General features: G+C 38.9%; 1 protein-coding gene across 1 annotated transcript; it reads right to left on the bottom strand.

Moving 5' to 3' along the window:
- Positions 1–8,989: 8,989 nt before the first annotated feature.
- On the bottom strand, positions 8,990–12,487 carry LOC122485820 (putative olfactory receptor 2W6). The gene has a single exon (XM_043585110.1). The coding sequence runs from the start codon at positions 11,288–11,290 to the stop codon at positions 10,358–10,360; it is 933 nt and encodes a 310-aa protein (XP_043441045.1). The 5' UTR covers positions 11,291–12,487; the 3' UTR covers positions 8,990–10,357.
- Between the last annotated feature and the right edge of the window lie 855 nt (positions 12,488–13,342).

Consider the following 13,342-nt stretch of genomic DNA (forward strand, 5'->3'; position numbering starts at 1 on the left):
TCAAAGAGAAAACCAAAAAATATGTGGAGACAAATGAAAATGAAAACTCAATGATCAAAAATCCTTGCAAAAGCAGTTCTAAAAGGGAAGTTTATAGCAATACAGGCCTTCTCTAGAAACAAGAAAAATCTCAAATAAACAACCTAACTTTACACCTAAAGGAAGTAGAAAATGAAGAACAAATAGTGCCCAAATCTAGTAGAAAGTGGAAATAATAAAGATTCAAGCAGAAATAAATGAAATAGGGACTGAAATAGAAATAGAAAATTTCAATAAAACCAAGAGCTGATTCTTTCAAAATACAACAAAACTGACAAATCTCAAGCCAGACTCATCAATAAAAAAAGACAGAGGAGTCAAATAAATAAAATCAGAAATGAGGCAGGAAAAATAACTGACACACAGAAACACAAAGGATTGTAAGAAAATATTATATGTCAACAAACTTTTCAATCTAGAAAGAATGGATAAATGTAAACACACACACACACACATTTCTAATATGAACCAAGAAGAAATAGAAATTTTCAACAGACTGATTATTACTCATGAAATTGAATTAATAATAAAAACAAGTTTTAACAACCAAAAGTCTGGATCTATACTCTGAAAACTATAATATGTTGAAAGAAATTGAACATGACATAGTCGAATGGAAAGATATACCATGCTACATAAATTGCACATATGAGTGAAATCATATGGTATTTGTCTTTCACTGACTTGCTTCACTTAGCATAATACTCTCTAGCTCAATCCACTCATTGCAAATGGCAAGATTTCATTATGGCTGGTAATATTCCATTGTATATATACAATATTCCATTGTGTATATATATTCCATTTTATGGCTGGTAATATTCCATTGTGTATATATAACCACATCTTCTTTATGCATTTATCAGTTGATGAACACTTGAGCTGTTTCCAACACTGAGCTATTTTAGATAATGCTACAATTAAAATAAATAGAGAGAGGCAAACCAAGAAACAGACTCTTAACTATAGAGAACAAACTGATGGTTACCAGAGGGGAGGTGGGTGTTGGGATTGGGCGAAATAGTGTATAGGGATTAAGAAGTACACTTGTGATGAGCACTGGGTGATGCAGGAAGTGTTTCAGTAAACCTGAAAGTAATATCACACTGTATGTTAACTGGAATTTAAATAAAAAGTTTTTAAAAAGAGTTGATTAGTACATACAGTCCAAGAGATTCCAGGGGCACATATGCACAGTGAGACAATTATCTGAAGAAGCAGCAAGAGGGTGATCATCTTCAAGTCAAAGAGATAGGTCTCAAAAGAAATCAACCCTACAGGTACCTTGCTCTTGGACCTTCAACCTCCAGAAATGTGAGAACATAAGTGTATTTTTCAAAAAAATTACACACACACACACACACACACCATGCTAATAGATTGGAAGAATTAACATGTTTTTTAAATTTATTTTATGTTTTATTTATTTTTAAGACAGAGAGAGACAGAGCATTAGTGGGGATGGAGCAGAGAGAGAGGGAGACACAGAATCAGAAGCAGGCTCCAGGCTCTGAGCTGCGAGCACAGAGCCCGACGCGGGGCTCGAACTCACGAGCTGTGAGATCATGACCTGAGCCGAAGCAGGACGCTCAGTCAACTGACCACCCAGGCGCCCAGAAGAATTAATATGGTTAAAATGTCCATACTGGGACACCTAGGTGGTTCAGTCAGTTGAGCTTCCAACTCTTGGTCTCAGCTCAGGTCATGATCTCACAGTTGGAGGGATCAAGTCCAGAATCAGTCTTCATGCTGAACATGGAGCCTGCCTGGGATTCTTTTCCTCTCTCCCTCTGCTCCTCTGACCCACTTATTCATTCATTGATTCATTCTCTCTATCTCTCAAAATAAATAAATAAACTTTGAAAATTAAATAAATAAAATGACGATACTACTCAAAGCAATCTATACAGTCAATGCAATCTTTGTCGAAATTCTAATAGCGTTTTTCATGGAATTAGAACAAGTAATACTAAAATTTTATCAAAACCACAAAACACCTTGAATAACTAAAGAAATATTGAGAAAGAACTAAGCTGGGCAGCACACAACTCTAGATTTTAAGACATACTACAAAGTTACAGTAATTAAAGCAGCATGCTACTGGCAGAAAAATAGAGAGATGAATGGAACAGAATAGAGTGCCCAGAAATAAGCCTGAACCATATGGTCAATTAAGGAGGCAAGACTATATGATGAAGAAAAGATAATCCTTCCAATAAATGGTTTTGAAAAACTAGACAGCTGCATGTAAAATAATGAAATTGGAGCACTTTCTCAAGCCATACACAAAACTAATGAATTAAAGCCTAATGTGATATGTGAAACCACAAAATTCCTGCAGACATCAGCCTTAACAACATATTTATGGATATGTCTTTTCAGGAAAGAGAAAGAAAAGTAAAAATAAACTATTGGGCTTACATCAATATAAAAGCCTTTGCACAGTGAAGGCAACCATCATCAAAACAGAAAGGCAACCTTCTGGATGGGAGAAGGTACTTGCAAATGAAATATCAGATAAGGGGTTAATATCCAAAATATACAAAAAACTTATGCAACTTACCACAAAAACATAAATCTGATTTAAGAGTGGGCAAGAGACAGCAATAGCACTACTAGGAATTTACCCAAGGGATACAGGAGTGCTGATGCATAGGGGCACTTGTACCCCAATGTCTACAGCAGCACTTTCAACAATAGCCAAATTGTGGAAACAGCCTAAATGTCCATCAACTGATGAGTGGATAAAGAAATTGTGGTTTATATACACAATGGAGTACTACGTGGCAATGAGAAAGAATGAAATATGGCCCTTTGTAGCAACGTGGATGGAACTGGAGAGTGTGATGCTAAGTGAAATAAGCCATACAGAGAAAAACAGATACCATATGGTTTCACTCTTGTGTGGATCCTGAGAAACTTAACAGAAACCCATGGGGGAGGGGAAGGAAAAAAAAGAGGTTAGAGTGGGAGAGACCCAAAGCATAAGAGACTTAAAAACTGAGAACAAACTGAGGGTTGATGGGGGGTGGGAGGAAGGAGAAGGTAGGTGATGGGCATTGAAGAGGGCATCTTTTGGGATGAGTACTGGGTGTTGTATGGAAACCAATTTGACAATAAATTTCATATATTAAAAAAAAGAATAGTTAATGCATGTTCTCAAACTATTCCAAAAAAAAAAAAAGAAAAAGAAATGGAAGAAAAACTTCCAGATTCAATCTACGAGATCAGCATTACCCTAATACCAAAACCAGATAAAGACACTACAAAAAAAAAAAAAAAGAGAACTACAGGCCAATATCCCTAATGAACATGGATGCAAAAATTCACAAAATACTAGCAAATTCAATCCAACAGTACATTAAAAGAATCATTTAAGTTGATCAATGGGTTGCAAGGTTGTTCAATATTCGCAAATCAATCAACATGATACATCAAATCAATAAGAGAAAGGATAAGAACCATATGACCATTTTAATACATGCAGAAAAAGCATTTGACAAAGTCCAACATCCATTCATCATAAAAACCCTTAATAAAGTAGGGTTAGAGGGAACACACCTCAAGATCATAAAGGCCATTTATGAAAAACCACAGGTAACATCATCCTCAATGGGGAAAAACTCAGAACTTTTCCTCTGTGGTCAGGAACACTGTCACCACTGTTATCAAACATAGTATTGGAAATCCTAGCCACAGCAATGAGACAAAACAAAGAAATAAAAGGTACCCAAGTCAGCAAGGAAGAAGTAAAACTTTCACTATTTGCAGATGATATGATATTCTATGTAGAAAACCTGAAAGCCTCCACAAAAAACTGCTAGAACTGGTAAGTGATTTCAGGTAAAATAACAAAATATAAAATCAATGTACAGATGCATTTCTGTTGCATTTCTATACACCAATAATGAAACAGAAGAAAGAAAAAATTAAGGAATCAACCCCCGTTTACAATTGCACCAAAACCATAAGATCCCTAGTAATAAACCTAGCCAAATAGGTGAAAGATCTGTACTCTGAAAACTATAGAACACTGATTTTTTTTAATGTTTGTTTATCTTTGAGAGAGAGAGACAGAGTGCAAGAGGGGGAAGGGCAGAGAGAGGGGAGGACACAGAATCCAAAGCAGGCTCCTGGCTCTGAGCTGTCAGCACAGAGCCCAATGCGGGCCTCAAACTCATGGACCACAAGGTCATGACCTGAGCTGAAGTCAGACGCTTAACCGACTGAGCCACCCAGGCACCCCTAGAACACTGACTCTTAACTATAAAGAACAAACTGATGATTACCAGAGGGGAGGCAGGTGGGAGGATAGGTTAAACAGTTTATGGGAATTAAGGAGTGCACTTGTGATGAGCACATGGTGTTGTATGGAAGTGTTGAATCACTATATTTACACCTGAAACTAATATTACACTGAATATTAACTAACTGGAATTAAAATAAAAACTTAATTTAAAAACACAACTACTTATAGCAATAATTACTAAAATGTTGTAATAGGAATATGCTAAAGACAAAAAAATTAAAAATTAAAAAAATAAATTGTTATTGCCTTTTGGCCAGACCACCATCTTCCAATAATTCGCCAAAATGACCAACACAAAGGGAAAGAGGGGAGGCACCCACTATATTCTCTAGGCCTTTTAGAAAAAGGAGTTGGAGTTGTTCCTTTGTCCACATATATGTGAATCTACAAGAAAAGTGATATTGTAGACACAAGGGAATGGGCACTGTTCAAAAAGGAGTGCCTCACAAATGTTAACATGGCAAAACTAGAAGAGTCTACAGTGTCACCCAGATGCTGTTGGCATTGATGTAAACAAACAAGTTAAGGGCAAGATTCTTGCCAAGAAAATTAATGTACATATTGAGCATATTAAACACTCAAAGAGCTGAGATAGCTACCCGAAATATGTGGAGAAAAATGATCAGAAATCGGAAGAAGCCAAAGAGAAAGGTACTTGGTTTCAACTGAAAGGCAAGCCTACTCCATCCAGAGAAGAATACTTTGTGAAAACTAAAGGAGGCTGAGCTGCTGGAACCCACTTCCTATGAATTCATGACATGGTAAGTGTTAAAGAAATACCTCAAGACTATTTAAAAAACGTGAAACATTGGAATTATCATTTTATAGATTAAGGCAATGAAGCATAGAGGTCTCTTACCTTTCCTTAAAGGGATCTGCAATTACTTACCAGTGACTCTGCATTAGACAAAGGAAAATATGCAAATTTGAAGGGCCAGTCTGGGAACTTCTAGAAGTCATGTGATAAATAGAGTTTGGGCCAAATCCATGTCAAAGTTGGTCTAGTGCATGCATAGATTAATTCTGTGTTTATTTCTCCTGGTCTTGAATACACAGTTGAAGGAAATATTCTTTCACATAAATGCATATGGAAGGAGAGCTAATTTGGCAAGAAAACCAAGTTGAAGCCCCTAGAAGTATTTCTCTATAGTAAAATCATAGAGAAAACCAGTATTGCAAGTCTGGTAAAAATTGCAGGGATTACAACCATCATTAAATATAGGAGAGGGATCATCACTGTCCTGTTTCCATTTAACTTGCTTGTTTACCTAATGCCAAGGCCACTGGGTCTTGTGGAACAAATATAGATTACCTAAAGTTAATCAGGAAGTTACAAAAATTGTAGCTTCTGTGGAATATTTGGCATCTTTGCTAGAGCAAATCAACACAGCTCCTTGTGTGGAAAATAAGAATTTCTCCATATAAATCAGCAAGGATTGTCAAAAACAGTACAATTTCACTTGAAATGGACAGCAGTATATTTTTATCATGTTTCCTCAGAGGTATCTCAACTCTTCTGTCTTCTGTCAAAATATAGTCCATAGAAACCCTGATCAAATAAAATCTTACAATACATTGTGCTGTCCACTAGACATCAGGCCAGATGGATCTGATATGCATTGAATTGTGAGTATCTTATGCCTTCATAAAATACATGCATGACAACAGGTAGGAGATAGGACCCATGAGCCTATCATTTCAAGGAAGAAATGCAGCATTCATTCATGTAGAGCATGAATAGATATCCCCTAAATCTCCTAAAGTGAAAAAAAGGTGCTACACTTGAACAGTTACCTGTAAGAAAGAGTCACAGCAGTGGCTGAGCCACTTTGGATTTGGAATGCAAGATATGCCATATTTGGTTACGTTGCTCCAGGCTTTCCCCTCCCCCCCCCCATTAGTCCACATGACTGTCTCAATGCTGTATGGCAAATACAGGCTACAGTAAAAGCCAGTCTTCCACGTGGGTTTTAAGGACTAATAGATCCAACTCCAATGTTTCGTAAGTTAGGGCAAATAGGGATTCTGGGTAGATCCTCTGAAAAAGCCCAATAGGTAAATAACACAAAAAGTCTTAGGGTTTTAGTGCAAAGTCATATCCTCTTCTGACATTTTCTTTTCAAGAAACAAATCCCAGATTGTTAATGGGCCCTGAGGAAGGTATATATAGAGAAGCTTCTAAGAAGAGGCACAGGAGGTGAGAATATTTCTGAGTATGTGGGTGGATATCAGTCAGCCTCTTTCTTCAGCCACTCCAATAGTTATTCAGTGGGCCTGTGTATAAATTGGCAGGGGGGCTGGGAATGGAAGCTATGCACAGGCTCAGTGGCATAGATTTTTCCTTACTATGTTGATCTGCCTACCACTAGATGTGAGGGCATTCACTGCAAAAACTAAAGTTTTACATGGAGCCCTAACTATCTGTCATTTTCTGAATCCTCAAGCTATCTTTCTAAGGGCAGGTTTATTCCAACATAAAAATTTTCATCACTGTAACAGGACATATTCTACATATGGATTTGCCTTCCTTCTCTGCTATGCTTCTGCATCATTATCTGTGGACTTAAGGAATGTCTCATTCATCATCATGGTATTCCACATAGCACCCTTCCAAGCTCATTTCAACATAACAAAAATGTAACAATGACTTCATGTCCATAAAAGGCATTGTTCTTTCCGTGTACCACAATATCTAGAAGTAAGTACCCTGGTAGACAATTTGGATGACCTACTGAAAAAAATGTTATCTCATCAGCTTTGATGTAACATCCTATGGGTATATATATCATGTATTATATGCTTTGTATATCTAGTATACTTTTTCCCCAAAGACAGAATACATGGGTCTGGGAATCAAGGAGCAGAAATGAGTGTGAATACTTTCATCAGCTAATATCCCACTTAAGTTTTTCTTTCCATCCCCACAACCTTAAACTGTGCTGCTCTTGAGGGCTTAGTTCTCAAAAGATAAGTGTGTTAACAAGAGGACACAATGGTTATGACCTCACCTGGTGTGGTGGGCCCTCATGCCATGACTCCATTGAACTGACAATTAGTTAAGAGTATTGGTTTTTTATATGGGTTGCATGTATGCAACCCATGTATAGGATGTGTTGCATCCTATACAATGAGGATAAGAAACACTATGTTTAGAACCCAAGGAATTCTCTGGGTAAGTCTTAGTACTGCCATGTTTGATAGCGTCATTCAAAAACTATGACAGTCCAACAAAGGCTCATAGCTTCCAGAAACAAAAGGTTGGTAGACCAGGTAGTGTTTGAAAGCAAAAATAACATGAACTGGATCATAAAATCATGTGATTGAAATCAATACCAGCAGTGGTCTCATGACTCATTACAGGAATGAAGACTGTGGCTGTTATGGATATTTTTATGTCTATATTAGCCAATTATTTTCTATTCTATTTATAGACCATCAACCCTGAGAAGTTACTCAGATGAGATGAAAAGTACAGTGGACAGTCCTGAAATAACGGGCTTGAGATGGACACAAAACTTGCAGGACATGTGGCCCCCTTGCTGGAGAGAGGTGGGGAGTTGCCTATGAAGGTAAGGGCCTGAATTTTCTATGAGAGGAAATATTCATAGAAGGTAAGAATGGATGCAGAATGTAATAAAGATTAATGGTAACAACCCTAAGCGTATTGATCTCCAGATACAGTTATTGCCCTTCCTTGATCTATTTAGTTTGTGGTGGGGTAGAGTGGGGATGGGATGAGGTGCTAATGAACCTGCAGGCTGTATTTCCTTGGTTCCCATATCCATAGAATATCTGGGGAGAGAATAAAGGGATAAGGTGAGCTAGTAGCCCCTCCAAGTCCACTTCAGGTGGCACCTCAGGCAGTAGTAGAGGAAGGCTGCTCCTGTTCCTGCAAGAGTGGCCTGCCATGTTGGTTGCAGTTTCTTCCAGATGACCCTGCCCCTTGGGTTCTTCTAATACCAACTCTCCTTCTATCTTAAGTCTAGGGATGTTAGCAACTTCATACTGTTACTAATCTCAGGGTTTCCTCAGTATCTCCTGTTTGGATTTGCAGTTCTTTTATCACTTGTGTCACCAATGCTCTGCATTAAATGGCCTCCATTGTAAATATTTAAAGTTGTTTCTATTTTCCTAGTTAGACCCTTTCTGACACCGAGTGATCACTGGCTTCATAAAAACTCAAATGATATCAATTTACCTACTGTCATGAATATGTGGCCTTCATAAGTGTTATGTCTTTGATCAGAACATCCATAATATTTATTTCTCTAATTTAGGGCTTCTCAACCTCAGCGCTGTTGACATTTGGGACTGGATAGTTCTTTGTTGTAGAAGACTATCCTGTGCATTGTACAATATTTAGCAGCATCCCTGGTCTCTACTTACGAGATGCCAGTAATAACTCCCTCCTAGGTTGTGATCACCAAAAATGTCTCTAGACATTGCAAGCATCCCCTGCAAGAGTGGGAGTGGTGCAAAACTGCCTCTTGTTGAGAACCACTGCTCTAATTGAAAAGCTGTTAAAACACTACAGTTTTTTTTTCTCCCTTTGAAGTAATGATTTTTATTTGGACTAATCCCTGCCTATTGTGATTTAGTGTGGTTATTACAGTGGAGTTCAGTAGACATGGCTGCAGCTGGTCATATATATGATAATTTTATTTTCAATCTGCACCTTTAGTCACTTGCCAATACAAAATGCTCATCCTATAGAATGAAATGTTGCATGTAGCATTCTAAACTTTGACATCTTCCCATATCCATGCATTCATTCAGTCCATTCATTCATTCAACCTATTAATTATTTACAGAGTGTTAGGCTCCTTTCTAAGCACACGGATGAGCAATTTAAGAAAGTAATGCCTCCAGTCTATCGTAGCTGGTCATAATAGCATGACATCCAGAACCACATAAGAAAAGACTGTGCTCTTCTGAAAATGAGAGGGTGTTTTTTCTCAAGTCTTGTTTTAATTAATGCAGACTTCCTCTTACAAAGATATGTCATTATACGCTGAGACAAACTTCAGAAAATTAGGATGCACTTGGGTCCCATATTAGGCCACAGAATTACTGAGCAACTTGTTAATGCCAATGTGGATTTGGAACCACGGATCATTGTTGTGTGAAAACCATTGGATGTAGCTGTGCAAATCAAGCCCCCTGACTCCTTTTGCTTTCACTTCTGTACTCAAATAGTGCTTTTTAATTCTGCACTTCTCTCCTATGAAAGTAAGCAGATAATTCTGTTTAGAATCTCATTGACATCAGTTGCCTTGTCTCTACTTAACTCACAGTTCTCCTTATTCAGTTTTTTTTTTGTGATTTTAAAATTTACAAACTGTCTTATAGCTCCAGCAAGCGAACATGTTTATTCTTATTATTCAAACACTAAATTAGATAAAATTTACATGTCCTAAAGCCTTGCCTTGAAGTCATGGTACTCCTTTCAATTCTAGGAAACAGGATCCTTGGTATACTGTGTAGTCTCTGTCTACTTGATTCTTATTCTTTTTTCTTGTTCCACATATACTTATTCATGATGGACAAGTATTGCATTGTATGTTACTGACTAAATCCTCCATTTTCCCAACTGTTTTGATGATGGTATAGTGAAAGTGGTGATGGAGAAAATGAAGAAACTTCTATGGCCATGTAGCTGCTTAATAAATGTAGCAGAGTGATCATCGGTGCTATTGTAACATCTAGGAGTATGTTTGGTGGCATTTGAATAAGCTAGTAACCATGCATTGAAAATAGAAAAACATTAACAGTGGGACACAGAATTACTTGCCAGGGGAGATTGCCTTGGCCAGAGGTTCCTTTAAGGGATGGTTAGGTTTCCTTCTGGTGAGTCCCCACCCTGTAAAGATCCCAGGAATAGCTAGAGAAGAGCACACAGCAGATTTTCCAACCCCCTCACAGAAACATAAAACAAGCGCAGTTAAAGCAAGTACACCACAAGTTGTGTCGCCAGTGGTTGCCTCACCTTTCTTCCCATTCTTGATCTCCCTATACCTGCTCCATCCCCATCAAGCTCCTGACTGCTTTCTTCACATCCTTATTCCTCAGTGTGTAGACCAGAGGGTTGAGTGTGGGTGCAAGAATCATGTAAAGCACTGCCAGTGCTTTGCTCTGGTCCTGGGAGTAGTTGTCCTTGGGCTGCAGATACAAAAACATAATGGTCCCATAGAAGAGTGAGACTACTATTAGGTGGGAGGCACAGGTCCTAAAGGCCTTTTTCCTTCCCTCTGCTGAGCGCATTTTTACTACTGCCCTGGCGATGCACACGTAAGTGGTCAGGATGATGGAGACAGGCATGCCTAGGATGATTAGCCGGGCAATAAACATTTTAGATTCTGTCGGGCCAGTATCAACGCAGGAGAGTTTAACAATGATCAATAGTTCACAGAAGAAATGGTCCACACGCCGGTTTCCACATAGAGGCAGCACCATGGCCATTGAGGACTGGAGAAAGGAGTTAGCAAAACCAGAGGACCAGGAAGCTGCTGCCAGGAGGTGGCACAGCCTGGGGTGCATGATGGAGGTATAGTGTAGAGGCCAGCAAACTGCAAAATAGCGATCAACTGCCATCACCGCAAGGAGCACACACTCTGTGGAGCCAAGTGCCAAGGCCACCCAGTACTGGACCATGCAGCCAGCATAGCTGATCTTTTTGTTACCTCCCCACATGTTCACCAGCATCTGGGGCACAATGCTGGTGGTGAAGCAGAGGTCAAGCACAGAGAGGTTTCTGAGGAAGAAGTACATGGGTGTATGAAGTCCAGCATCCAGGATAGAGAGTAGGATTATGGCCATGTTGCCCACAAGAGTTATGGTGTAGAACATCAGGACAAAGAGAGAGAGGATCAGCTCTAACTTGGGCCGCTCAGAGAAGCCCACTAAGATGAAATCCCCACCTGTGCTCTCATTAGCTGTTTCCATCTCCTCTTCAGCCCTATCACTTCAGGAGATCCCACACCCTTTGTTGTGGGATTTAAGAATAATAAGTGGGTAATTAATACACATAATGGATTTAAAGGACAAGCATGGGTCCTTAGATGTGACCTAAATTCTACATTTTTGTTTTCTCTTGTCCTTTCCATCTATTTCCCCCTGCAACTGGATGAAAACTCCAGCAGATACATGACCTCCACAGTAATAAATGTATCACAACCAATTTCAGTTACAAACAGAATCTAAATCCACTAATTTGAAAACCCAATCCCATGAATACCAACAACTGAAAGCCTCACTTAGCATTCAGTCTTGTCCTCCACCAGCTATCACTCCTTCCAGGTAACCCCTTGTGCTTGAGGGATGGGCTGTGGGCAGCTTCTCTCTCTCCCCACCCTTTCTCTGACAGCATGACAGTAGGGCCATAGGGTCTTCCTGTTTGGGCCATGCAAAGGGGGAGGAAAAGAGTTACAAAAAAGTTCTTACTCTTCCAATCTGAGCCTGGGAGGTGTTTAAAGAGCTGACTCTTCTCTCATGGGAAAAGTGGTGGGTTCTTATAAGCCTCTTTACTGGGACAATGGGCCTGTGGGTCCCCAGCCTGGACTGGTGCATCTCCCATGAAGCTTACATCACCTTTTGCAGCTTCTGGAGATCCAGCATTCTCTCCCAGCATCATGCTACTTTTTCCTTTTGTCCCTCTGGTGGCTCTAATGGATTAGACTCAGGACAACCCTGCACTAACTCTCCCTTCACCACCATCCTCCTCCAACACACAGGAAAGTCTCTTCCATCATTTGTCTCAAAAACATTGCAGCAGCCAAGACTTTCTTGAATCTACCACTGTAGAAGCTATTGGCACTTTTCTCATCCCCCAGAATTTTCTGGTTTTTCTGCCCCTGGTTCACTCTGTGCACTCCCAACTAAAATATGCAATTAGTGAAATCTCCAAGTAGCTCTGTTGAAGTCTCCCATCTGCACACCTATTAATGTGATGGGGCAGGTACTTTAAAACACCCTTTCCTGTTGGAAGGGGATGGTTTCAGACTCAGACTACTGCTTATTTCAAATGAATATTTGCAAATTCTCTCCCCTCCTCTTTACTCTCCTGACCTGTTTAATTTTTCATGTGGATGAAACTATTCTGGATGAATACTCCAAGAATCATACAACCATTTAAAAAATCATTTTCTTATAAATACTACATATGATTGAATCTTTCCCACCCTCTATAACATTAGAGTCAAATATAAGGCAGAGAGATTCATTTTAAAATACTGGTCCTTATGTACTAGAGGCAGTGGGACACTCAGTTTCGTGGGACAAAATTTTGTGGGACATCCACTTTTTCGAGGTAGCTTCTGTCCATACCTTTCAGGAAAGTCAAGTGATAATAAGGCAACAAATCTCAAATAAATGAGCAAGAGGGTAAATTAATTTAAGCACTTATCTTAAATAGTAGTTATAAATAAAGGTACCAAGAAAGAAATCAAAATTAGATAACAAATTCACTCCACTTGAACAGAAGTTGAAGGAAAAATCAAATAGGCAAAAGGTTATTTCCATACATGTCACGAATAATTTCCATGTTGATTCTTTCTGTGATTTCTCCAGTTGTCCCTCTTCTGTTAAATAGAAATACATCATAGGATTACTTTCGAGATAGATTGCCACTGACTCCAAGAAGCTTTGAGATATCCAGGTCTTTCAGATTTTATTTTCTCCTCTACTAATCACATTGTGTTCAGAAAGACTTGTTCTTAATGATACTAGCCTTCCTCCTTGCAACAGTATCTCATCTCTCCATTGGTATACAGATCATTAGCTACACTCTTATTCATGCCTTTGCACAGAGCATATTGAGACGGTAAGGGCGGGGCCCTGATGTATATACAAAGCCCTTAGTGTCCTTGTCCACAGTCATCTTGCTTCATTAGAATTACTGGTTACACAAATTTGACAGGGAATGTTTTACACACTGTAAGGGTGAATAATTTTTTACCAATTGATACTTAAATTTAAAAATCCATAATGAAAATTAGA

The sequence above is a fragment of the Prionailurus bengalensis genome, chromosome A1 (assembly GCF_016509475.1).
Source record: "Prionailurus bengalensis isolate Pbe53 chromosome A1, Fcat_Pben_1.1_paternal_pri, whole genome shotgun sequence".
In the NCBI taxonomy this organism is placed as follows: Eukaryota; Metazoa; Chordata; class Mammalia; order Carnivora; family Felidae; genus Prionailurus; species Prionailurus bengalensis.